The sequence below is a fragment of the Lonchura striata genome, chromosome 2 (genome assembly GCF_050655825.1).
Source record: "Lonchura striata isolate lonStrDom1 chromosome 2, ASM5065582v1, whole genome shotgun sequence".
Lineage (NCBI taxonomy): Eukaryota > Metazoa > Chordata > Aves > Passeriformes > Estrildidae > Lonchura > Lonchura striata.
In genome coordinates, this window is record NC_140704.1 from 71,176,235 (window position 1) to 71,203,144 (window position 26,910).

The 26,910-nt window shown below is 39.9% G+C and overlaps 2 protein-coding genes across 6 annotated transcripts in view; one reads left to right on the forward strand and one right to left on the reverse strand.

Moving 5' to 3' along the window:
• Positions 1-111: 111 nt before the first annotated feature.
• ALDH5A1 (aldehyde dehydrogenase 5 family member A1) lies at positions 112-9,486 on the forward strand. The gene is made up of 10 exons (XM_021553403.4): positions 112-423; positions 575-658; positions 1,591-1,761; positions 1,883-1,999; positions 2,419-2,562; positions 3,418-3,561; positions 4,231-4,389; positions 5,596-5,765; positions 6,408-6,466; positions 6,621-9,486. Exons 1-10 carry the CDS (start codon positions 127-129, stop codon positions 6,824-6,826), a joined length of 1,551 nt encoding a protein of 516 aa, XP_021409078.3. The 5' UTR covers positions 112-126; the 3' UTR covers positions 6,827-9,486.
• Positions 9,487-11,270: 1,784 nt separating this feature from the next.
• KIAA0319 (KIAA0319 ortholog) overlaps positions 11,271-26,910 on the reverse strand; it is a 59,134-nt gene continuing 43,494 nt past the window's right edge. For 3 of the 5 annotated variants that reach the window (XM_085571526.1, XM_021553368.4, XM_021553366.4), the window contains 8 exons: positions 26,404-26,555; positions 25,242-25,380; positions 23,877-24,036; positions 22,421-22,563; positions 21,348-21,470; positions 20,300-20,390; positions 18,809-18,900; positions 11,271-18,000 (listed from right to left, as the gene is read on the reverse strand). In XM_085571526.1, coding sequence (XP_085427652.1) covers positions 17,822-18,000; positions 18,809-18,900; positions 20,300-20,390; positions 21,348-21,470; positions 22,421-22,563; positions 23,877-24,036; positions 25,242-25,380; positions 26,404-26,555 — 1,079 coding nt within the window. In that variant the 3' untranslated portion in view covers positions 11,271-17,821. Of the gene's footprint in view, positions 18,001-18,808; positions 18,901-20,299; positions 20,391-21,347; positions 21,471-22,420; positions 22,564-22,911; positions 23,399-23,876; positions 24,037-25,241; positions 25,381-26,403; positions 26,556-26,910 lie in introns of those variants that run through there. The other 2 variants (XM_085571527.1, XM_085571528.1) reach the window with 2 other exon arrangements.

Sequence of the window (26,910 nt, forward strand, 5' to 3'; positions counted from 1 at the left end):
GTGCCGTGCCGTGCCGGGCCGTGCCGGGCCGTGCCGGGCCGGGCCGTGCCGTGCCGTGCCGTGCCGGGCCGTGCCGTGCCGGGCCGTGCCGTGCCGTGCCGGGCCGCCTGTGTCGGGAGTGCGGCCATGGCCGCCCTGCTGCCGCGGGGCGCCGCCGCCGCCCGCCGCCGCCTGCTGCTGCGCGCCGCGCCGCTCGCCCCGGGGCCGGCGCGGGGCGCCGGGCGGGCCCTGTCCGCCGCCCTGGTGCGCCGGGGCGGCCTGGTGGGCGGCCGATGGGTGGAGACGGCCGCCGCTTTCCCCGTGCAGGACCCGGCCAGCGGCGAGGAGCTGGGCCGGGTGTCCGACTGCGGGGCGGCCGAGGCGCGGGCGGCCGTGCGGGCCGCGCACGAAGCCGGCGCCGCCTGGGGCCGCCTCCCCGCCAAGGTGAGCGGCCGCGAGCGGTGGCGGCGAGGGGGCTCCGGGGCGGTCCGGGGCGGTCCGGCCGGCTCTGCCGGCTCTGCCGGCTCTGCCGGGGCCGCGCTTCCCCGGGGCTGCGTGCGGCGGCCACGGCAGCCTTGTCTCTCCATCCTCCCAGGAGAGGAGCGCGCACCTCCGCCGATGGTACGAGCTGATGATGGAGAACAAGGAGGAGCTGGCGCGGATCATCACAGCCGAGAACGTGAGTGGGGCGGCGAGGGTGGGCGCGGGCACTGCCCCGTGCTGGCACTCGCGCCGGGAAACACAACACAGGCCAACAGGGACAACAAGAAAAAGTGACAGCTATCAAGCCTCCCCCTGCGTGCTTCACCAGTTAGCCATCATGTCCTTTTAAATAACTTTAGGCATACTGTGCACTCACATTTGTCTGCTAGGTCAGTTCGCGACGTTTCAAACATTCCTTCTCCGGACATAGATAAAATGCATTGGTTTGATAACGGTAGTGCCTAATCAGAAGAAACCAGACCCATGTTGTGCTTCATGGCTTGCAAAAGCGTACATCCACCTAAACCGTGGTCCCTGTGTTAGAAATGCAGAAATGTGACTGGGAAAAATCATGCAAGTCTCCAAGCTGGATTCACACAGTCTTTATCACTGAGTAGTCTGGGAGCTCACAAACTGGTGTTCTTTTGGACAAAACCTTGCTGGAAGATAGTTCAGCAGCTCCACTGTTTTGTCACAGCTGCTAATGGTCATTCAGTCCATGGGATCAGACCTGGGAGTAGTCCAAAGCAATACTCCCAAAACAAATAACCCTGGCATAAACTTGTAACTGTTTTGCTATGATGTCTGTCTTTCTTCAGAGTGGTAATAGCAGATAACTTAGAGTTTATAAAAAAATGCATACTACGTTTGCTATTTCTCTTCCTTGTCCTGGCCAGGTATGAATCCAGACACAGTATACACATTATTGACTATACAGTGATGATACATTGAATCCACACAACTATTGCTGCTACAATCATATAATCCTTGCTGGAGATCACAGTGTATGTCAGAGGGAGGGGATCATAAAGTACTCTGAAAAGAAGAGAAACTTCAAAATTACTTGAATTTGTTTGTATTGCTTCTGTTTGCTGCTTACAATGTATCTTCAATCTGATTTAATTAAAGGGGAAGCCTCTGAAAGAAGCACAGGGTGAAATTGCGTATTCAGCCTCGTTTCTGGAATGGTTTGCAGAGGAAGCTCGACGGATTTATGGTGATGTTATTCCAGCATCTGCAAAGGACAGAAGAGTCCTGGTGCTGAAGCAGCCAGTAGGAGTGGCAGCCATTATAACCCCAGTAAGCATAGCTGAGCTCTTTTGAGTCACATGAAGATTTTCAGTTCGAAATGTCACTAACTTCTGCAAAAACAGGAGGCAAAATTTTCCCAACTTTGATTTTACTATTTTCTTCTTCCTAGTGGAATTTTCCAAGCGCTATGATTACCCGTAAGGTTGGTGCAGCTCTGGCAGCTGGCTGTACAGTAGTGGTGAAACCTGCAGAGGACACACCTTTATCAGCATTAGCTCTTGGGGAGGTGAGCTTTCAGTGCTAAACTTTTCCTCAACAATGGACTGATACTGTAAAGAGGGAATCAGATGGACTTGGAAGTTAGCTCTGGCCAGTTTCATATGTGAAGAAAGGACAAACTGACTTGATGCAGTAGTGTATTGAGAATTTTTGCAAATAATGTCTATTATGGTCTAGACCCTCAAAGTGGATCAGGCCATTTTGATACTCAAAATATCTTTATATCTTTAATTTGGTTCTTTTGAACACAGCTTAAACCAGAGCAAAGCTGCTCTCTCAAGCACCTGTGGCACCTGTTCCTGGTTTTGCTGAGTCTTTTTGGTTTCTGTTGACTTACAGACTGTTTTCTTCAAAACAATGAACAATCATCACTCTGACAAAATGCACTAATAATGCAAATTCTGTTTTTTTTTTTTTTTGTTGCAGCTTGCAAACCAGGCTGGAATCCCAGCAGGAGTGTATAATGTTGTCCCTTGTTCCAGACAACAGACAGCAGCTGTAGGGGAAGTTATATGCACTGATCCATTGGTATCCAAAATATCTTTTACTGGCTCTACAGCAACAGGAAAGGTACATATGTGGACAGAATATCCTTGAAGATTATTACCGTGGTTATACTAGAAAGGTAGGGGGAAAGCGTGTGCCTTTATACAGAGCCTTCCTTTCTGGCTACTGTACACAGATTGTCCAATTAATTGTGTACCTCTTGAGATACTGCTTATATGTTTTAGTGTCAGTACTTCACAGAAGGATGCCTGTCTGCAATTCTTAAGAACTGCCCTTTATTAAATAAACTATGATGTGAACAGTCCCATACAAGATATTCTTGGTTTATCTCATAAGGTGAAAACACACTAGTAAGAACACTGAAACTGAGTGTTAAAGGTGCCATTCAAGAATGGCTTCAGCAGTTGAGACAAAGTATTAGAGTGAGGCCCTGGAATCTCTGCTATCAATGGTAGTCAGTGAGCAATCTTGTGATCATCTCTACTTGAATCCCTAAAACTGCAGAGTGTGGCTACAAAATGACAATTCTCTAGGATGACTGTATGCAGAATGAAGAAAAAGTCTGGTATCAAGGCAAATCATAATACCAAAGTCTGTCAGATCTTGGAAAACTTTTGTAAGAGTAGTCAAAATTTTATTATCAAAAAAGAATAGAACAAACAAAAAAAGTTGACAGTATATAAAAATTTGACCTGACCTGAAGTTGATAAAAATCTTTCTCTGCATTAGTCCTTGGCCAAATTTCATCTTTAAGGATTTTAATGGATGAAAGTTGCTTTTTTCATAGGAGATGGTCTAGCATTGTAGAGAAGATGCAGATTATTTCCTTGCCAGAGTTAATTTTTCACTGCCTTTCATCCATGATTCCACTGTTCACATCTGTTAGAGGTACAGATGCATGTCTTCTGTTGCCTACAGATCTTGCTGAAACACGCAGCTGGCACTGTGAAGAGAGTTTCCATGGAGCTTGGAGGACATGCTCCTTTTATTGTGTTTGACAGTGCCAATGTGGACCGGGCTGTCGCAGGAGCCCTTGCTTCTAAGTATAGAAACTCAGGACAGGTGAGAATTTTTGTCCATGTTTCTAGACAATGAAGAGCTGTACACATAAATAAGCTATTTTATGTAAAAGGAAAGCATAGAACACTTCATGGTGAAGAGAAAGGTGCTGCACTCACGAATGGCTCTGGGTACTAAAGCTAGTTACCAGCAAGTCTAAATAGCAACACTGAAATCCCATATATTTTTGTCAGAGCAAAGGGGTAGCACAAATAGATCATTGAAAGCACAATGAAACAACTTTCAGGAAGAAAGCAAACTCAAACTCGGATAATAAAGGAGTTATTAAAAAGACCCCTGACCACTAAGTGAGATTTGAGTTTTTGCTGCTCAGTCCGGTATTCTGTAGTCTAATTAGAAGGTATTTCATGCAGGTTCTGGACCTTGGTTGATCCATGTATCTGAGTCCACAAAACATTTCCCCAGTGTAAGCAATTTAGCAGTGTGACGTATTTCACACACCCCCTGGCAGCTTATTGAAGTTGTATTTCTAAAGTGAAATGGGTGGTAAAAGATATGGCATAGCTGGGTAACAGCTTAGCGTGAGGGAGGACAGGCAGGGGATATCAGTGTAGTAACCTGATTCTGTGGCGTGAAGGCCAGAATGAATTAATAGATGGATTAAATAAAATGGAAACTAATGGGGTTTTGTCCTATCTTGTTTGTTTTCAGACTTGTGTTTGCACAAACCGTTTCCTAGTGCAAAAGGGAATTCATGATGAATTTGTGGAAAAGTTTGCTAAATCTATAGTCAAAGAACTACATGTTGGAAATGGATTTGATGCAAAAACTACCCAAGGACCACTAATAAATGAAAAAGCAGTGGAAAAGGTATAAGTAAATACTTATTTTTTAATGTCCTAATTTTCTTTTTGTGATCCGTGTAATAACTTTACATTTATGTTTCACCTTTTTTCCCTTGTTTTATTAGAACATATTTGCAGTGTGGCTGGAAGTCTGTTCTGTTCCCCAAGTCCATATGTATAGACAAAACAGCTGTGGACAGCTCATGTATCATCCCCGTTTCCATTAAGGGAAAGAGTGCTTGATCCTGCAGTTCTCAATTGACAATTGACAATTGTCAATGTGATTGACAATTTCTGTTGAGGAAAAGCTAGGCACAATAATTTATTTGGGTTAAAAATACCGGAACTCTGGATGTTGTAATCACTTGAAACTTCATGTGCATGATTTGGGTCTTCTGTTTTGGGTGACCAGCAACTCCAGGAATATTTATTTTTTAGAAAGCCTAATAAGCCATATCTTCCATAATATTTCACTTTTCCTAAAGTTAAAGATTCTTGTGTCATGTGGCACATGCTTTGTAAGATATTGCAGCTCAGTTGCATGCAGCCTTGGTTTGAATCCATTAATGCTGCCAGATTCTCTTTATATAAGAATGAGAAAATATTCAGTTATTTGGGAAGCAAAGGATACAGTCCTTGAATTTCTTTCCTTCATGCCTTCCCTTCTTGTGTCACAAAAGTGTAGTATGTGTATCAGGTATAACTATATATACAAATAAACAAACACTGTATATAGTTGCTTCCTGTAATTTCAAAGGACAGTATTCTAGGTGGGGATTGCTACTTTACTTTCCTTATTGCTTTGTTGTCTTTAGATGAATTGTAAACACAGGGAATAGGTAGAATCATAGATGTAGGAAAATGTTCTTGCCAGTTCTGTCTTGAGAGTTGTTTCTCTTTCCATGGCAGTCGTACACTTCATTTCTATAGTGCTTTATCACTGATAAAAGATTCAGTTTTTAGTCCTGCAAAGACTTTTTCTCACATTAGGTGTAGAAGAAAAGTGGGCTGGGTACCATGTTCATAATTTATCCCTCTGAAATTATGTCAGACTGAGAAAAACAAGAACTAAAGAGAAATTACATAATATTGCAAACGATCCTCTTCAAAGTATAAACCTCTCTTCAAATTTTTCTCTTAAATATTGGGAGAGTATTATTTCTTCAGTGAGAAAAGTATTATTGCTCATTCTTAAATGCTGACTTTAAGATTTTTGTTACGCATACCTCAGGTAGAGAAACACATTAAGGATGCAGTTTCTCAAGGAGCATCTGTTGTGACTGGAGGGAAACGACACAGCTTGGGGAAGAATTTTTTTGAGCCAACATTACTTACTAATGTTACAACAAAAATGCTTTGTACCCAAGAGGAGACATTTGGCCCTTTAGCACCAGTTATCAGGTAAGATTATTAATTCCACAGATTAAAATGAACAATTAAAAAATCAATGAAAGATTATTTTGAATAAAAAAAATTTGAAAGACAAAAAAATACTTTTGTATGATCACACAAGTCTTGTAAAAAGGCTGGGGTACACATCTGAAAACATACTTTATTAGCAGCAAAACCTTCATCGGCTTCATGATCTGTGGTATGAAATAGAAGACTTTTGTCATGTGATTTGCTAGTCTTAAGCTTTTCTGACAGAGGATGAATTGGAGCTGTCTGTTCCTCTTAAAGCCTTCCCTGCCTTTGTGAAGAGCAATTGGTTGTGATGTAAGATCATACAGTTATCTCTGAGACTTGAGAGTGCTGTGTATTTGGGGAAATATGTAGGCTAACCCATATGAAGTAAATGTCTCGGTACCATCCAGCTACCTCAGGGGGATACAAGCAATCTTAACTACTTTAGCTGCAGTTTAAATTAAGAGAAGAGGTAGACACTTCAGTGTTTCAAAATGAAAGTTAAATTCTCTTTTTAATGTACACTTGGGATGACTAAATTGACATTTTAATTCCTAATAAGATGCTTCTTGTCAGTAAGTCAGCAAGATAGCAGGAGAACTGTGGGCCTCATTTTTTTTTTTCTGTTTCTATCGACAGATTTGAGACTGAAGCAGAAGCTGTTGCTATAGCAAATGCAGCTAATGTGGGTTTAGCAGGTATGTTTTTCTGTCAAATAAGTCTATTTCTGTGGTTTTGTGAGCTTTAGTGTTATGGGATAATGATTTTGAATGTCATTAAGTCTCTTTTTCACAATTTTCTGCAATTTTTCTTACTGATTTTCACTCCTGTATCTCTGTGTCTGCACGACAGGATATTTCTACTCCCAAGATCCAGCTCAGATCTGGAGAGTTGCAGAACAGCTGGAAGTTGGAATGGTTGGTGTTAATGAAGGCATAATCTCGTCAGCGGAGTGTCCTTTTGGTGGGGTAAAGGAGTCTGGCTTGGGACGAGAAGGTTCAAAATATGGCATTGATGAATACTTAGAAATAAAATATGTCTGCTTTGGAGGATTATAAAAGCCTTCAAACACCACAATCCCCGCAACTTGGGAAAGAGTGCTGTTGTTTTTATAAGCTTCTTGAGCCAGAAATATGTATGACTGCAACTTCTACCTTCATTAGAACTAATCAGCCGTCGTGTGTGTGTATACAGTATTCTGTGCTGCCAAATGTTTTTACATAGTCTTTGTTTATACATCCAGTTTTTCAGCAATGTGATCACAATGTCCATTATTTTTAGTAAAGAGTAGGGATGTGCATTTATTGTTCTTGGATTATCCCTGTGTAACTGGGAGAACTTTGAGACCTGTGCATAATGAAAACAGATTTTAACCTATAGCCAGGGAAACCAGACCACCATTTTTTACTACCTTTAGTACTTCAGTGTGGATAAGATCCTTTGGGATGGCAGTCTCCCTTTAGAATTTTGTGTAAATACTCACTTTCTAATGTGGCCTCCTATAGAAGCAAGTGTGTGAGGTCTTTCTCTTTTTTTTTTTTTTTCTTAAATTGTGGGAGAAATCTGCTGCTTACAGAAGGTAAAGAATAGTTTTGAGCTGTATCTAGACATCCACAGATAGCTTTTTCAGCACTGTTAATGCTGACTGCAGGGCTGCTACCTGTTCAGCTTTAGATTTTTGAGCAAAGAGTTGTACTTCAGGCCTAACAGCTTGCATATCTAGGATGAAATATAGCTCTTGTTTGATGCCTGTTAGCCCCAGCAGTCCTGGAAACAGGACAGTCCAGAACAAAGAATTGCTGGCTTAGTGAGAAGCAGGAGGAAAATAAGACACTCACAGGAACAACTTGCAGAATTTTAAGGGGAGAATAAAGTTAGGCTGTGTGAAGAAAGCACAAGTGGTGACATGATGATACAGATCATGTCACCTTCTCTTCCATGAAAAGACCATAACTTTCCTTGGGTAGAAGTACGGTCCCTGATGTAAATATTGCTCAGTGTCTAAAGGAACATAACTTACCCCCTTCGAAGAATAGAAGCAGATATCCATCCCTGTGGGCTTTGTCTTGAACTGGATTTGTGGTTACACAGGTGAAGGTCCATTAGGGAGGAAGGCTTAAAAACCTTTGAACATGGCTTAATAAAGATTTAAATAGTGGTGGTTAGAGCTGAGGCTTTGACCTTTGGCTTGACCTCACTACTCTTGTCATCTTCAAAAGATGATGTAAGGCTTCCTTATTATGAAATAAACAATGTTGTTAAAAATATTTTAATGGCAGTCACAAAGCACTTTAAAGATGCAATGTTAATTTGGCGAATAAATCAGCACGGCAGAAGTTAAGGGAAATAAATTTTGTTTATTGTGTTCATTATTAAAAATAAAGAAGGCAATGGAATCCTTCTACCTATAAAGTAATGAATGTACCTATGAAATGAAATATTTTAAAATATTTTATCCCATCAGACAAAGAGGTACCAGGTAATACAAGACTTGGAGAGGGAAGGAAAGCAAGCTGGAACAGAGTTTCACAGGGTTTTTGTTTAAAGCGCACATAAAGTAGCATTGACTGCTACTCCTTATTTTTAAATATTTTTTACGGTTGTATTTGTGTAGCAGTTGAGACCTGGTGGGTCTGGAGCACATTATCTGTCAGTACTGTGTGCATCATGCCAACTGAAGGGCAGTTAAATGGCATTTACTGCCCTTCCAGTAATTCCCAATGCACCAAACCTGCGTAGTTGTGTAGTGAGGACTTCAGTACTGTTATCTGTGCTTGTCAAAAACTCAAAAAGGATGGCCTCTTTCTACACTAGTTGCAAGAAACTTTCCCATACCCAACTTCTAAGATAACACTATGGAGCACACAGGCTGCCTGAGTTTTGGGAATACAGTGTGTGGGAGAAAGCTGTTTGCCAGCTTTGGCTACTGATGTGTTTAGTGTTAATTGGAAAAAACAACTGGGTAAAAGAAGGTCATGCCTAGGAACATGACCCATGCTTAACATAAATGTATTATGTATACTACATATATGTAGTAATTTCAGCTCAGAAATTATTCTAGTTACAATACAATAGCATTCCCAGCTTCCACAACAAAGTGATGCAGGCATAGTTACAGGTATTGTACATAGGTAGAATATCTGCCACTGAAATTCAATTGTATCTGCCTGTGAACTGTATAAGGTCAAAAATAAAATCATATTACATCTGTATGACAGCGTACTATCTAATGTGAGTGTCCTTCTTGGGACAGTGCAGTTGGAGGATAAATTATTTAACCCTTGCTCTCTTCACTACAAGTTACTGATGATGCATGGGTACATTTAAAATCTTAATGTCTTTTTAATGTGCTTTTCTTATAATAGCACTTCTAATGAGTATTTGCTTTTTTTTTTAGCAAATAATACCTTTTACAATGCCTGATAACAAGCACAAACAATAATTAAAGATAATGTTTGTAAGAAACTTAAATACTTTTGTCTAGACAGGATTGTGGTTGGATTCCAGCATAATATCCTCATATCAGTAAAGTCTACATCATTCAAGCACAGAATAATCACAGTTGTCTTCATAGCAAAAGCTGAGATTCTTCAACAAAACACTTGAATTCTCACACCTCAGTTGTGTTGATTGCACTTGTGATAGTTTAGCAATTCCTGGATATTAAAACTGTAATTTAAAAAATGTTTTCCGTTAATAAATGACTTCTGTGAAAGCATCAGATTTTGTGGTTTATTACATTATTCAGTGCTGAATTGACAAATTGACAGCAGCTACATTAAGTTCAATCTCTCAGATTTGCATAGAAGATTTTCTTCTGACAGCTCTATCACTGGAAAAGACACTTCTTTGCATCCACATGTTCATATAGTGTAAGATTTTGGTACCCCCAATTACAATCCCTTGAATCTAAATCAGATAGATGAGACTACTTAGGCATAGTAATAGGCCATCAGTCATTTTGTATGCCAGTCTTTTATGCTGAGTCAAATATCTTATCACAAAACAGATCAGAGTGTCTTCCCTGGTTTTGTTATGTGATTACTTGCATAATTCTTTATTTCATTCATTAAGATTTAAAATAGAGTTTGGGGAGCTCTTTTACTTCTATTTATTTAATACAGTTTTGAAGCCTGAAAAACTGTCCTTATTTCCAACTTGACACAGTCATGGCCAAGTGCCATTTTATTTTCTTAAGTTGCTCCTTAAAGAGCTGTTTCACAAACATACACACACACCCACTGCCTATCTTCTCTGTGTAATAAGCTTTCAAGAAATTATGTTTATCTTTTCTACTAGGTATTAACAAGTTAGCTATCTTAAAGATTTAAGTGTGGTTTTCAGAAGCTCTAAGTTACATTTTAGCGCTTTAAAGGGTTTCCATGTCAAAACTTCCTGTTTAGGTCCTTCCAAGAAGAGAACCATGAAAAGTTGGTGGCTTAGTCACGTAATTGAGTGCCAAAGCTGCTAAGCACAACTGGCTGAAGTTGTTTTGGAATCATGCCAGTTGTCTTCTGTTGCACCACTTAATCACGGGGATGGGGGAAGGCTACTGCTATTACCAAATGTTCAGTACCATAACAAAGGGGCAGATTCCATTCTTCAACAAAGGACACATGTATCTCATCAGCTCATTCAGCTGCCAGTATTCCCTTGCAGTCCAGTGGCAGTGTTTTGAGGTACCACCTAGACTGTGGTACTACTGTATATCTAAACAGACTTAAAAAGTTGCTTTTCATGGTGATTTTTTTTCCTTGCAGAAGCACTTGTATCTCATAGCACCTTTTATTATCACTATTCAGCACAAACTTAATACACAATTGTCGTGGTTTGACACGGAAAGAGAATTTTTTCCGGAAGGAAGAGGTCAATTTGGATATTGACCAATTGAAAGTAGACACGCCTCTGAGAACACAGAGGGGTTGAAAGCAGAATTCCCAGGGGAACTCGCTCTCTTTGGTTCCGGTCAGTGTGCAGTGTAAACCTCCCCTGCCCAGCAACGAGCTGGGTGGGGCAGGGGAAGCCCCATGGCCTGATGGAGGTAACTCCGAAGGGTGGAGGGACTGGAACCGGGCTGGTCCCTGCAGATGGAAGGGTGGAGAAATTTGGGATGTCTCCGTTCCCCCCCCCAGAGTTTCTCTCCCGAGAGGGAGAGAGAAAGAGACAGTGGCAGTTTTGTCAGCAATTCTACCGCGAGGAAGGAGGAGCGGGGGGAGCTGCAAGGTGCCCAGTGCGTGGGAGTTGCTGGATGTCCAGGCATCGAGCCATCCTGGGAGTTCGGACTTTTAGCCCTTCCTTGAGAAATGAAAGCTTTGTGAATTTTCCTTTTCCCTCCTGTGTTTGGGAGGATGCCAGTGAGTCAAGAGACCTGCTTCAGCTGGGAAAAAGACAAAAGTGGAGTGAACAGATGTGGGAACCCCAGCCTTGTTTTGGGGCCACATGTGGTGGTGAAATTCCTCCTCCAACCCGTGCTTCCAAAGAAAAACTCCGCAGGCTTAGCTGTTCGGTCTCAAGGCAGTTTATTGCTAGTTATCTAACAGATTATGTTCTTGGACTGCAGCTATTTGATCAGTGGCCTGGGTAGAGGCACACACACACCCTGACATCCTCTCTATCTGCTGTCTTCTTCGTCTCTCTCTCCGCCCAGGGTTGCTGCTATCTTTTATAAGATATATTACGTATAACATGTTTACAATTATTCCCCAATACCTACTACCTACGTTGCCAAGTGTTTTTCTACTCTAAACCAATCTGTGAGTGCCAACATCACCAAGAACATGGAGGTAAGGAAGAAGAAGGAAGAAGGATGGGATCAGCCCACTTTCCTCCATCTTAGAACTTCTGACCCTCATGTACAAAGTGAAAACCCCCCTGTACATGTGCTAAAACCCCCCTGTACAATACTAAAAAAATTTCCCCTCTACTTTGTGACTACTTATACTATACTATCTAACCTTTTGTGATTGCTTGTTCCACCTCCAAAGTTGGTAATTCATTCCATGGCTCAAACTCAAAATCACAGTTGTTTTTCAGCTGTCTGCCAGGGTCTAGAATGCTTCTGACCAAGGCCTGGAATCTCTAAAAATGTCTGAGAGACATTTTGAGTTCCCACAAACAGAGAAAAGGGGTTTGTGGTGGCACCCCCTGCCGTGGAAAGGAAAGAGAAGAGAAGATCTCTGTTCTTGAGCCCTCGGCCTCAGGGGAAAATGGGGGGGACTGTGGTCCCAAACAATGAAAAACTGAACTGTTGTTTTCTCCCCTCTTGGCAGGGCATCCTTGAAAGGAAAAATCCTAAAAGCAGTCTGTCCATCCATGCATTGGTGGTGAGAGCACTGTGCATGGAAAGGAGAAGGGTCACCATGGCAAACTTTTTCTCCGGGCGGTGCCATGTGTGACATGGAAACACAGGATGTGGAGCTGTGTTTCTTGGGGGGTCTGTGGCACAGGAAAGACTCTGTTCCCTCGATGGACTGAGTATCGATTGTCTGGAGGGTGGAAACCTGATTGGGGTCCAGATTGTGTCTCACTGTGGTTTGTTGGAGTTGGGTGGTGGGGGGAGGAATGCTTTTGCAAGGTTTCCATTTGATCTTTGTGTGGTTTTTTTTTTCCCTTCTTTAGTTTTCTCTTTTCTTTTGTTGTAGTAGTAGTTTAATAAAGTTTTTTTCTGTTATTAAGCTTGGGCCTGCTTTGCTCTGTTCTAGATTCCACTTCACAGCATTCAAGGGAGGGATCACATTTTCATGGGGGCACTGGCATTGTGCCAGTGTCAAACCATGACAACAATGATGGAAGGATTTTTCTTTTCTAGTTCAGAAACAAGCAGCATAACCTACCCCTCTCTAACAGCATATTTTGGGTTATATTGCACACCTGTATCTCTGATTACTGCTAAGCAGCTGACTCAAGTATGGAATCTGTAACAGAGTAAGTCACAACACCTGTGAAACCACCACATTTGGCATGACAGCTGATCACTTACACACAGCAAATTAAACCAAGTAAGGACAAGCACCACATGAAAATTTATTGTGAAGTGCAGTAATTTTTTTTTTCCTGCTCTCTGATGTACTGAATTATGTCACCTCTCTAGCAAAAGATGCTTCTGCCAGTAGGGAGGGAAGGAATCAAGTACTACATTGCTTTTCTGTTTGAGTACAGACAAGCTATGGAAGACAACAAATGTCTATTAGCCTGGCCTGACTATTGGATCCAATAGTACAGAATACCATACTTAAAAGAGTACCTGACAAGTTTGTAAAATGAAAGACAAAACTTTATTAATAGTTACATAAATGTAGTAATTTCAGCTCAGAAATTATTCTAGTTACAATACAATAGCATTTGCAATAAATAACATCTTCTAGAAATAGATTCCTAATATAAATTTTGCTCACCCATCCACCCACAGGGAGAAGTGCTTTCATACAGAGACAAAATACAGATGTGCAGCTCATCTGCATCTGATCCATAGCCTGTACAAAAATCATTTGCCTTTGTTGCCTCCTTCTTAAAATTTTATTTCTAAATTTTATATTTCCCTCCTTTGTCTCGGGGAGTTGAGGATATAAAAGGTACATTAAATGGTTTTTTCTTTGCTGCAGAAGTATGGGATTAGTATTAAAGTTAGGGATCCCTGATAAGCAGTAACTGACATTAAGAAATGAATTCACCAGTATCCCATTTCCCTTCTCCTGGAGGAACATTTTCCTCTCTCAAATCTCACTTAAATGTCAGAAGACTACACTTACTGTTTTTTTATTACTACCACCCTGAAGCTCCATCTGACTACTGCCCATTACCAGTATACTGGGGGGCAAAATTAGTTTCACTTGAGGTGAGCAGGAATAGAACAGGAATAAAATCAGGAATAAAACATTTGCCTAGGAACTCTATTATTTCAAGAACATCAGAGTATCTGAGGAAAGTTTGCACCAGCACAGAGAACACATGCACGCACTTACTACCTCACTGTTACGTTCTTTGCATGTGTGTGAACTTCTGATTGCCCAAAGGAAAAAAAAGGAAAGGAAAACTGACATATAAACAAACAGCTGACAGCAAAAAACAGATGCTGGAACAGTACTTTTATCTGACAGAGGGAGAGTAAGACTGTCTACTAAAAGGACAGAGTTGATAATCTATTTTTGCACACAAAACAAGAATAAAAACCTTTTTTCATCTATGTAAATAAACAATTGTCTGTAATCAGACATATTACATTTTGCTTTGTTTTTTCTAATTAATATGACAGGTTGAACCACAGGACAGAGAATTTGGATGTGGATCTCAACAGGTTTGCCGAGGTAAATTTTCTTCCATACTGCAGTATGATTCTAGTTGGGAAAATAAAATCCACAAGACAATTACCTGTTTGCAGCCATGGCAGTTTCATGCTGTGTATGTACTACATTGAATACTACAATTGGATACTGAACCTGTTTAATACTTAGGAAGTTTTTTTCCAAAATACACTCCTTCCTTAAAATGCAAATAAAGGCACTCCTTTCACATAGCTGGACAATCCCTTGTGCATGTAAAATCGAGATGCAAATGAAAATCCAGTGCTTACACTTCAAGGCAATGAGGCACTGCAAATATCACCACACTGCCTGCCTTCAACAAGAGACAGTATCTTAGCAGTGCCAAACTGAATTATTCTTTGCTTTCAGGAGACTGAGCCATATAGGACAAGCTCTATCTGGTCTCCTCTGCTTCTCAGTGCAGATGAGTCTCTTGGGCATTTTACAAATCAGCTGCCAGTACTCTTTCTGTATGTGAAGGAAAACAGTGTGCAGAAGTAAATGTGAGGACTGAGAACCTGCTTGGAACCTAAAATAAACTGAACCAAAGGCTAAGAATCCAAATTCTGCCATTTCATTTACACCATTACAGCCTGTTTTCTGAACCTTTCATTCAAGGTATGAATTGACATTCTGTAAGAAAGCAGTAGTTCTAGAAGTAAAAATTATACTGAATCAAGATACAAGGCTTGCTATTGTCCCTCCTAAATTTCTGACACAAATATGCTTGGCCAAGTGACACAAACATGATACCACAAATTCACAGAGCCAGAAATTATTGCTTTCAGCTTCTGTACAAGTGCCATATATTAAAAGCAATCAGAATCAGAAGCAGCTGAAAAATTTAAACTACATTCAACTTTGAAAATACATCTAAAATACTGTTAGCAAGAAAGGTGTTAAACTATCATCAGAGAACTAAATTTACCAAGCAACGTCCACTTGCTAGGGCCTTATACAATGAGAAATTGGTCTAATATTTCTTATTTGTTAGAGTGAGAAACACTTGGCCCACGAACTTACCAGAGAGACAAAGATCTGGGCCCACCAGTGTGCGTCTGTTGGCAGAGGAATAGTCCTGAAAATTCTGCAGCACTAAGGAATGCAGGTTTATGATTCCTGGAGTTGTTTTACTAGAGAAACAATTCTTCATTCTGGTGCTGTTTGCATGTTTGTTTGTTTTAAAAATGTTTTTCAATACCTTCAAAGAACAACATCCTAGGTTTCAGCACTGGCTTTAAAAAGATAAAATAAACCCAAAAGACATAAGTCACTAATTTCACAAAACTGACAGATGCTGCAGACTGCACTGACATGCTCTAGAAGGTAAGCTTATAGATAAAGGCACACTGGAGACAGTATTTAGCAGAAGCATCAATGGCAGCACAGCACCTACAAAATTGAAATTATTTAAGCAACTTATTTGCTTGTTTAAAAATGCATGTTTTCAAGAGACTAATTCCTGCTAGAACATTGTGTAGTATTTCATAATGGATTAAGCCCAACATTTGGATTTCAGAAATAAATTAATTACTGGTTTGAGTGGGCTTTAAGTTTTTTCAGGAATGCTCTAAAAACAGGAATGCCTGTTTTTTTCAGGAATGCTTTTATTATGTTAGCACATCTGTAGCGGGAACTGAAAGACATCAGAAACTGACCTTGCTTTTGTTGACCAAGTTATTTAAAAATACATATATACATATATATACATAGACACACACTCTCTCAAGAAGAGGGAGAGTGTGATAAAGTAGATTTGTTTCAAGAAATAGCCTAAACCCCCCATTTACAGAGTTGAAGCTTTCATACCATTCATACTGCACTGCTTATGGGAAAAACACAGACAACACTTGTATTAGCCCTTTTAGTTCTGCACAGCATCTCCCACCACAATGATTCCTGCAGTCACATAAAGATCTCCAGAGAGATGCAGGGCTGGACACAGGGTAAATACTCCTCAGTGCTGAATTAGTCCCTAGTAGCCTTAGGGACTGTTACTGACTGCACTTGAGAATCAGAAGTATGAAACAAGTTATGAGCATGCTATATTGCTGCAAATTTTGACCACTGATTTCTTCCAGCCTAGACAGTTTTGACTGCTGCCCAAGTCCACTAACAAGAGAAGCCCAGAAGCCACAGTGTTCAACCCAGCTACTCTGTTGTATTAGACTTCTAAGAAAGGATGGAGAAAGCCCCAGAATTCTCTACTACATTATTCCTCATGATGGAAATGGGATATGTCCCCTCCCCGACCCTTCTAAACTGCTCCCTTTGGTCTCTACGCTGCTTCATCCTCTGATAATGGGTTCTCTACCACTGAATTAAAAAAAAAAAAAAAACAAAAAAAAACCCCAACAAAATAAAATCCCAAAACATTAAAAAATACACCCTCTTCAAAACTCTTTTCTCCATTAAAACACACCATTCCTCCATCTCAGCCCTAGACTTCAGTACATCAGTAGAGTACCCCCAGGAAAAGCTGACATCATGGCTAAACAGTACCACTGACACAGATGCTCCCACAAGTGAGGCCTGTGTATAAAAGTATGGTCTTCAGTTAGGGATTTCAAAAGCAATATTGGAGACATAATTTCAAACAAGCAGACTATGAAGAAGTTACCCAGACTGTGAACAAGAATGTCAGAACTGCAATTAACACCTACCCTTGCCAAAGACCTAAAAGGCTCTATTTAGGCCAATACATCCAGTCACTCAATAGCTAGAGAGGAAAAAGTCAAAAAATCTCATGTTTAATCTAAAACATTGCTCAATACCGACTACCACGACAATGAAAGTACAATGAACCTCCTGCTCCACACAGGGTATTTGCCACAAACATTTCACTGCACAAGTGCCCAGCACATCCTTTAAGTGAGCACTTGATGCTGACAGATGAAAACTCACCTCAGCTGAGCATTCAGTCTTAAAAGGTCCACAGCTCCTCAAAGTGATCTAGAAAGGTTGTTTTGGATGCTCAAAATGCTTCTCAAGGTTCATTAGACCAAGTCCTTCCTGCTACAGTTTCCTGAATGGACATGGCAGAGCCAAAGCAATTTGATCATTACAGAAGCAACCTAGGGCTGGATTTCCCTGCAGACACTACACCTCCTGTGTGAATGCAGGGAATGTTGCATCCTACAGGACATAGATATACCATGTTACATTACAGCCGAACCAGTGCAACTGCTCTAGTTCTTAACTTTCTCTGAAAACACAATATTTTCACCCAATGAACACTACCCTAGAAAAGGAAGTCCCAAAGTACAGTTGGATAAAGACAATGCACTAAAAATGCTCTTTGTGTTTCCATCCTAAATTAAAAATTAAGATGGAGCCTGTAAGGAACTTCATCTGTATTGGCTTTTGCTGTTGTAAGTCACACCACTTCCCAAAGAGAGCATTAGAAGCACATATGAATCTGTATGTCATTTCTAGTTACCATAGTTTTGTAGCAGCCCTGGCTAGGTTTGTAGCAGTGATATAGAAAAAAGGCCTTCTGAAGTTCAAACATTCAGCACAGAACATGCAAGAAATAAGATGTGCTTTTTCTTGTTTTCTAGTTCCTATAATGGTGACAAGAGCTGACATCTAATAATTTCTCCCTCCTTCTGCCTTTACCTGTACTAAAAATTTACCCTTTAATCTGAAATTAGTTGATATTTTAGGAAGATTTTGGTTCTGGAAAAACAGAGGTGGGCCAACATGTTTCAGATGTGTTGCACCAGTGTGTTCTGTGCTTTTACCCTCATTTAGTTATCTGTCTTTGGAGCTGTAGTTGAAGGAAATTCCATTTCTGATGGACCCATTTATAAGTGTTCTAGAATTCTCTCTTTCAATCTTTTCTCTGCTGAAGATAGTGTCCTGATCACTGTCAAACTCTGACTCAGAGACCATCAGACTGGAGTTGTGTTCTGTACTTCTGTGTTTTATACCTAATAAAAAAGCAAAACAAACTCATTAGAAAGGCTTGGGTTTTCAGTAACATATTACCATCTTCTCCTCTGCTATGATATCAAAGGTAAGTGAAAACATTCTCTGCAGTGCAATGTAACAGCATACACCAATACAAAAACTGGCTTAAGAAGCATCATATCCATTTCAGATAGTCTTACGACTTCATTGCTGCCCATCAGTTTAAGAGTCTGAAATGTCAATATATTATTTAAATTTAAATGTAGTTAAACAACTAGATTATCTTAGTACATACACAATGTATTTTTAATATTTTGAATATGGAACCAGTCTTATCCACTCAATAACCTTATTAACATGAGTGGCAATGAAAGGTCATGCTTTCTACAGAAACATTATCTCTGTCTTTCTAGGACAGCAATTTTTCAGAATTATTTTGTTTCCTTGGATTCCAAGATTTCCCCTGCTAAAAATTGAAAGTCAGATAAATTAAAAGATGTAAAAACAGTAGCTGAAATCTACTAATGTCTAACAAGGCACTGATATGCAGCCACAAAACCAGCTCCAAAGTAAAGCATGTGCAGAAGAGGAAGGCTTACATAGAGAAAATCTGTGGGGCAATTGACTGTTCTAAATTAAGATAAACTCAGAAGCTCAGAGCAGAGGTTGAGCCCAAGGCTTTATTAAAGAAGTTGACTGATTATCCCCCAGGCACTTCACTATTTGTCTCTGCCATTTCCAAACTTGTAGGCCTGCTTCTGGGCCTGCTTCAGTCACATTGGCTGCACACTTGGTGGGTGAGCTCCCAGGCTGCCATACAACACATACCATATTTGGGCCGTAGCTCCATTCTCTCCTGTTCATCTATGTTATCTAGGATGGTATATTTTGTTTTCTTTCTTATCTTTGTCCTCTTCCTGCTAAAAAGATAGCAACCAAAAAGACATTTAATTCTCATGTGCACACATAAATCTGCCGCTCCCCTTCCTTTTTATATACAGACCTCAATATACAGAATGCCATTGTACTTTCTCACCTCCACTTAAAAATATTGCTAGTTTATACCTGAATAAGACAGTTATACAATATGGACAGGACAGTATAGTTAATTTTCACTGATATAGAAAGCAAGGCAGATTGATTTGCTCTCCTAAACCACAGTTTGTTGAATTTCAGCATAGTAACTACAAACACAGTAGATGAATATTCATGTGCCCCCACAGTTCACAGTGGAGAAGCTCCCTTACTGCTCAGCCAGCATTACAGCAACAGCCAGCCTTGGCTTCCCCTCCATGTCCCCTCTTGACATTCTATCCCGTGCTGTAATTCCCTCCTCTTTTTCACATGGATCTGTATCAACCAGCCCTCACTCTCAGGCACAAGCCATACAAGGTCAAATGACAGAAGCAGCTGAACTTATAAAAAAATCCCTCAAATAATCATCCAATACACACAAGCCTGTGAGGCTCCACCCCACACTGTGGGAGTGGAATGGGACACACTATACTATTTAAAGTTTTATATTAATAGCACGGTTCCTTTAACCATAAAAAGAAAATTGGTATTGACTCCTACACATCCTTTACATACTGCAAAGACACCCTAGAAAAAGATTAAAATTCAGAAAGATTTTGATGGCATTTTATTTTTGCTAACACCTGAACAAGCTATCTTTTTGCTGAGCTATTTGAGCTGCAGCAAAAACACTTGCTCTAGTGACAGAACTTGCAGAGGCTTGTCACTTGAAAGAGAATTTCTTATCAGCTCAGGGAAAGACTGGAGGGAGGGAAACAACATTCGGTAATACTACTGAATGCTCCTTTTTAAAGAAAGAGAAAGCAAGAAGTCTGTATGACTGGTATCACTAGAGTACTCCTTGCCTGTAAGCCACATGTAGTCTGGCCACCCACTCTTCTCCAAAGGATAAACCAGAATGGGAGCAGATCCTTTCCCATGGCCTAGAACATTCCTACATTAGTGACCTATAGGACATGCCTTTTGTTTTTATAGCATGGAGTACCTGCAGAACTCAGTAGGAGACTGAAGATCTGCGTATACTCTCAGCATTTTAACATTATCACTTAATATGAAGGATACTGCAATATTAACTATTTGGTTTTCATAATGCAGAAGAGCACAGACACACAAATGGATACTCCTTTTTTTCAAAAGAAGTGTGTGTCTTCAGAAATAGCTACAGAAAGCTCCTCGCATGTCCAAAATCAGCTCAGTGGTTTAGTGCTATGGACTGGACTAAAAAGTGGCAGTGGTGTGCTATTTTTGTGTATACCCCATGAAAAAGAAACACAAATAATGTACCTTTTACAGCAGCAGATGCAGAACCAGGCAAGCCCTACCACGACCACGATCAAAATAAAAACAGATACAGTCACATAGAGTATACTCCACTCTGAAAAAAGAAACACAACAGTGTTTTGTAAGGTCATATGAATAACTTTTAATACAACTCTATTAAAATAACCAATCCCGAGGAATGGGGAGTGGCAACAAGAATGTAGGAAAACTCAGCACCATCATCTTCTTTGATGAATTCTTAAAATCTTTAAGCTTTTAGATTAGAAGTGCACATTACAAAATTTTCTTCCTCTCAAATACCTTTTGCCATCCCAAGATATTTGAAGTCTATGTGGGAACTGACAGTCCTGCAAAGGGTCATGGTTATTATCTCAGTTATCATTCCCTAATTGAAATAAACAGAGGTACTCTGGGTCTGGCACTTTAGTAGTGCTTCAAAAGAGGAGCTGATTACAGGTATATCCTTCTACCCAGACATTTATATTTATAAATCTAGGTAAACTGGAAAGGTTACAGAGAGTTATGCAATCATTTGAACTCTGATGTGTACACTCAGAGTTGTCAGTGTTATCAGGTTCTAAAAGTCAGAGTATTGGTCAGTCCAGAACACCGATGTTTTCTTTGCTTAGATCAGATCATACTTCTGGCACAGAAACATCAACCAACCACTCAGAGAAATTGAAATTGCTGCCTCTTTTCCAGCTTTGCAACAGTCCTACTCAAAAGCTTTGCAATGCCCATGTTATTCAACAAACCCTCCAACTGGCCCCAAATCATTGCAAAATCTCCCTCCCATGACCAAATTTTCACGTTTTTTTCATCAAATAGTGATTCTCTTTAAAATTTAGGTTACTACTGTCAAGACATCATTTCAAGAAATTATTCAAATATCTTTCTATAGAAAGGAATTGTTGGGCTGGAAAACACAGACTGTTTTAATCTCCCCCCAGCATCTACCTCTTAAATATCACCTATTCTGAGAACAAATAATCAACAGTCTCACATGACAACAAGTTACTCTTGAAAGACATCCCACAACACCCAAACTCACCACAATTACTCTCTCCATCATTTAGATAACGGTGAATCAAGTTTTCCATCCACAGCTGGTAGCAAATGCAGCGCTTTGTTATGGGGTCACAGTGCCCATGTCCAGAGCATTTCAAAAGACAGGCTAAGAACAGAACCAAACACAGGGGCCATTGTGTAAATGGACAACTTGTCATACATCCTCTTATTGTTAGACTAGTTTGGTGGCACGGCACCTGGCTCATAATACTGTGATATGTTTCGAAACTCCCTTTCCTTTGGGGTTATGTGTCAAATAGATCTACAGTTTAGCAGACTGCTGGCTGTGTGGAGAAAGAATGTAATCAGAGTGTATTTATAATAGAACAACAACCTTTTCAACCAGTAAATAAAGACAGAATTTACTACACAATCAGTGACTATTTTATCACCAGAGCTTGGTTACTATGTATGCACTTGAATTGTTGTCTCCTGGTTTTAAATTACAGAAAAGTCATGTCTGTAATACCTAAAGATCATAAAGAGTTGACATTACTACTGAAGCTTAAAATAAACTTAGAAGTTCAAGCATAATTTTGGGCAAAATAAATAGTTCGTTATAGGAAACTCCAGTGGCCCGTGTATATTGCAAAGATTAGAAAACTAGGTGGTAACACAGCTATCATCCATTTTGCCTGATACAGGCAGACAAGAAAAAGTTAGATTACAAGCCTATTTACTGAACACTAAAAGCCCTGAAGGAAGCAGACATGAAACATATCTATTTTATGGCTATATTAAGTCTTGCACATCTTCTAAGAAAAGGTAGTATGTAAGCTATCCTTATCCTCATTCCACAGGCCTTCCTGATGCAGATCAGATTAATGTGCTTTTTTGCCTGCTAAGAAAGATGATGTCTTTTAAGAGTGACTATCTACCTGCCACAAATCATGAAGCATTTTAAGTATTGTCCTCAACATCATCTATTGTAAAGCTACACCCACCAAGCCCAGACACCAGATGGCAGACAGAAAGACTTCATGCAGTGTTTACAGGTGCTGTGTTGGCCAAATGTCTGCAAAGTTCTCAGATGGGCAAGCACAATCCAAAACATACCAGCTGTGTCAACTCGCAGGACTTTAAAAAGCAAGAAGTCAGCCTTCTGTTTCAAAAGCTGCACATGCAGAGTCCGTGAGACATCTGATGCCTTGATCACCGTGGAAGGATGCCCGTTCTGCACATAGAACACAACTGCGGTGCTGCAGAAAGAACAGCTAAGATCAGGACTGCTGTCACAGACCACTTCCGTGGACCACTTCAGCAATCAAGTATAAAGTCACATAGAGTTTAGTCTTTTTTTGCTTCTGGAAAGCCAGCGTCACCACTGGTAAAGATTAGGGAGCTCTGTCTGTGGAGCAGTCAACTGATCTTCATTTTGAGCTGGGAGCATCAGCAGTTCTCAGGATTCTCAGTTTCACAGAAGACAGAAGAGGATAACAGCAAATATAATTCCATCCTTGGTCTTCGTGAATTTTGCTTTAAGAAGTGTGTATAGATTTGCTTTCTCTATTGTCATATAGAGCCTGTCACAAAACATTCTGAAGCAATTTCAGTAAATTTATGGAATTGAATTTAATAGGAGAAAAAGCTCAGAAGCAAGGGATCCAGAGAACTTAATGTGGAAGCCCTCCTGCCCTGTCATCCACAACTTTTAAATTGGGTGGTGTTGATCTCACCCTGTATCAGACACTTCACAGAACATTGTAATTTGAAAAGCTGTGATTAAAAATATCATAGCTATAAATGGTAGACTTTCTGGTAGACACTGTGTTTTTAAATATTAAGAAGTTCGCCAAAAGCTAAACAAACATCAAAATGGGTTTTAAATTACAAAGTGGTTGACAAAAAGTAATTTAAAGCTAACTCATGTAAACAGTTTCTACCAATCATGCTGAGAAGTTTCTCAGGGTACACACAGCCATCTCTAGCATTCTACACCAAGCAGAGGGAGTATTTCTTCTTCACAGTAAAATATCACATTTAAGAGAATCCACTGTGGTGTCTTCTGTGCAAAAAATTTTCATCACCAGTTACCTGGGAAAAATTTTACAAAATATTAAGAATATCAAAACCATGGAGAAAAAGTACAAAAAAAGGGAAATAAAAATGGTCTGATTAAATAGAGCTGGAACCTTATTTTGAAATACAATACATGCTTCACTGTGAGCAAGTATGTTTATCTTTCTCCATCCAACATTTGGAAAAAATAGCAGCACTCTATGGAACAAAGACACTGAAATATATATGCATGCACTTTCTTTAAAGGAAAAATAAAAAATCTGTACAGAACAAATGGGACTTTTTAAAAACAAAACATGTCACTTCTGAGCCTCTAAAGAGTTTACTTCATCAAGTTTCTACCACAGAAGAAATTCACCTTTTAAAGTATATTCTGATGAGAAGTATAGCATTTCTTGTCACCTTAAGAAATATTAATTTGCAACTAATTATGAGCTGTGAGAGAGGCAAAGTAAATCACAAGTCATTCTGGCACAACAGGATACCTTTGTACCTTATATCTGAGTAGGCTTGTATCTTCTGAACTTTGATATCTGAATCCAAAACATTCAGCAGTACAGCCAACTGTCTCACCAGAGTGTCCTTCTGCTGCTCACTTAGCTGTCCCACTCCAACCTGCAGGATCAGCTCCACCAGACCACTCCTTCTGGGATCTGACAGAAGAAGAACATGCTGTTCCCTCAGAGCCTGGGAAGCATTTCAGTACCAACATGCAGTACTTGAACGTATTTATTAATACTAATTATTATTATTTTCTGCATAAGACCCAAATTATTAATTTTCTGCATAAGACCCAAATCACTGATAAGCCAACTCTTTTGTGTTCTTAGAGAAGTACTCAGTTTATTTTGTCACATTCTCTACAAAAAAAACTGGTGGGTCCTAAGATAGTAACCCATCTTATTAATAGAAATAAAGTACTTCAGGGTGCACTTTCAGCATTTGCACATTTCCATGCAGAAGAGCAACTTCTGCTCTCCTAAATGCTACCATCTTAAAGTCAGAGGTAAGCACTAGATGAGTCCAATTACCAAATTCCCTACAGACTACCACCCAGGACAAAGGAGCCAAAGATGGACTAGTATTGTAGCATCCAAGACAGTGAACAAGTCTAAATGAGGATGGTAAATCTGAGAAATATCAGGTACGTTAACCCTGCCTACCCTTACAAACTGAGGTTTCTTTTATATGATGCTTGAACTTCTCTAGGTGCCTCTCAAACAAAACAAACTTCACAGATATTCAATGAGAATCATAATCCAATTACTATGACTACATTCAACAGTAAACTGAGGAACAAAAACAAAATCATTGCCCAAGAGCCAGATAAACAGACAGATCCAAGATTTCAGATATTTTCCTGAGATTTCAATTTCCATAATTTGGTTATTTCACCCGCATTTACAATCCCCTGAAATTCTTTGAGAATTTTTTTTGTCTTTTAGGACAAAAGAACTAAAATAAACAAAGCCACACTTTCAACCATCAAACAGCAGCATTTGTACTTAAATTTAATGGTCAGTTCCCATTTCTTCCTATTGGCCAAACTAATTAACAACCAAAAAAAGAAACAGAAACCCTACAGTGAATGAGAAGCAACAAAAGCCCAATGAAAATATTAATTAGTAAGTATAAGTTTTATTTATTTATGGTCCCAACTATGGCAACTGTAGTAGTTAAGAATCCTGACGTCACCTTTTAACACACTTGGGCCTAGTCACAAAACAGTAAGAAGGTAGAAACCTGTTTACTCTGTGTTTTAACTTGAGAGATTCTCATCAACATCCGAATAAATAAGTGAAGAAGAGAACAAAGATGTGGTATTCACAACATGTCAATGACCTTTTAATTGTCATACCAGGCCGTACTTCCACAGTTGCTGAATCAACATCTGAGTCTCCCTTAGCATCCGTCACTTTCAAGTGGAAAATATAGGTTCCTTCCACAAGATTAGTTAGCTGCAGTACTGCCTCGTGGTCTGAGCCATGGATCACGTCCTGAAAAAACATGGTCCAGAACAGTTACACCCTCAGAGAAAGATATTATTTGCAGGTTTCATTATCAAGTCAGCTATCTGGTATGATGCTCTGTGCTCTTGCTTTGACTTTTGACTTACCCACAGTTTATAGCAGAGTAATAAAATTTGGAAGCGACAGTTAATAAAGATGTCTACACACTATGGATATTTTCATTAAAAATACCCAAAGAGAGAACAGCTGACAATCTGAAGAACTCATCTTCTTGAAAATCCACAACAGTTACATTATTATTTCTCAATTTTATTCTGGTATCCTTAGTTCCACTTTCTTAACTCCTAATTTCTTCTCCTTGGAGTTCATGCATTTTCAACTATCAACTCTGCCAGATATATTTAAGCTAAACCTCTTCAATTCTTACACCCTCATGCAAATTGCTTCTAGAAGTTTTTTATGATTTTGCTTTTTCTCCTTTCCTAGTACTTTCCGATTTACAACTATCTTCCTGAGACCAAAAGAGCTGTCTACAACACTTTCTGCAAACAGGAAAAAAAATTATCCCAGTTTTATAAGCTGATACATATCAGGTATTTCTGCTGTTCACCCCACTCAGAGAGCAGAATCCCTTGCCTTCATGCCCTCAGCTAATCATCTGCCAGGAGAAGGTGCCTACACATATAATGCCAAACACCCTTTTTAACTTAAAATTTACCTCATATGCTACCAGGCAGGATTCCTTAATATTTATTGGTACTTGCTCTCAGACCTTCCTCCTTTGGAAAATCTGGATTTCAGATTTTTTTTTCTCTCAAACACATTAGCTTCATACTATCATCAATTACTCTGCATTGCTGCAGTCCTTAGTTACTATATTCTCTAGCTGTACTGAAAATATTAGCAGCCTCTTGAACCACATCATTACTGAGAGCAGGGGAGACAAACCAGAAACAGGCACCACACCTGACAGCATCTTATGGGTCATACCTGCTCTCCCTGCTGCAGTTACATGCAAAACAAATTACATTACACCTTCAAGAAACTTACCCCAGCTGCTGGGCTTTGACCATCCCGAATCCACAAATATGACACAATCCCCTGGTCATCAGCAGACCCTGAGCCATCCAAGGTAACAGAGTTGTTTGGAAGCACTAGAACATGCTTCCCACCAGCATGTGCCCGGGGTGGACTGTTGTTTTCTAGCCATAAAGATAGTGGAGAAGGATTTCTTTCAAAACATGTCACATGCCATTGCCAATACACCCACACTGCAATTCTTTACTTGATGATTACAGACAATAACAACAGAACCTCATGTCAAAGCTACAGGGAAAGGATGAATTGGTATACAAAATCTGTCTCTGAGCATATTGCAGTTGAGGAGAAAGATCTTTTTCAAAAAGCATTGTTGGATATTCCATTTATAGTCTCACAATAACTTAAACATCAGATCTTCTCAGTTAAGTAAAAAGATTTTCTGCCTACTTAGGAACACAGCCCCGCATGAGATCACCATGCTGGGACCTCTTCATTTTGAAAATCAGTTATTAGCCA

Coding starts and splice junctions, on each gene's coding strand:
- ALDH5A1 (XM_021553403.4), top strand. CDS start 127: ATGGCCGCCCTGCTGCCGCGGGGCGCCGCCGCCGCCCGCCGCCGCCTG. Junction 2,000..2,418: donor CAGCATTAGCTCTTGGGGAG/GTGAGCTTTCAG, acceptor TTTTTGTTGCAG/CTTGCAAACCAGGCTGGAAT. Junction 3,562..4,230: donor AGTATAGAAACTCAGGACAG/GTGAGAATTTTT, acceptor GTTTGTTTTCAG/ACTTGTGTTTGCACAAACCG.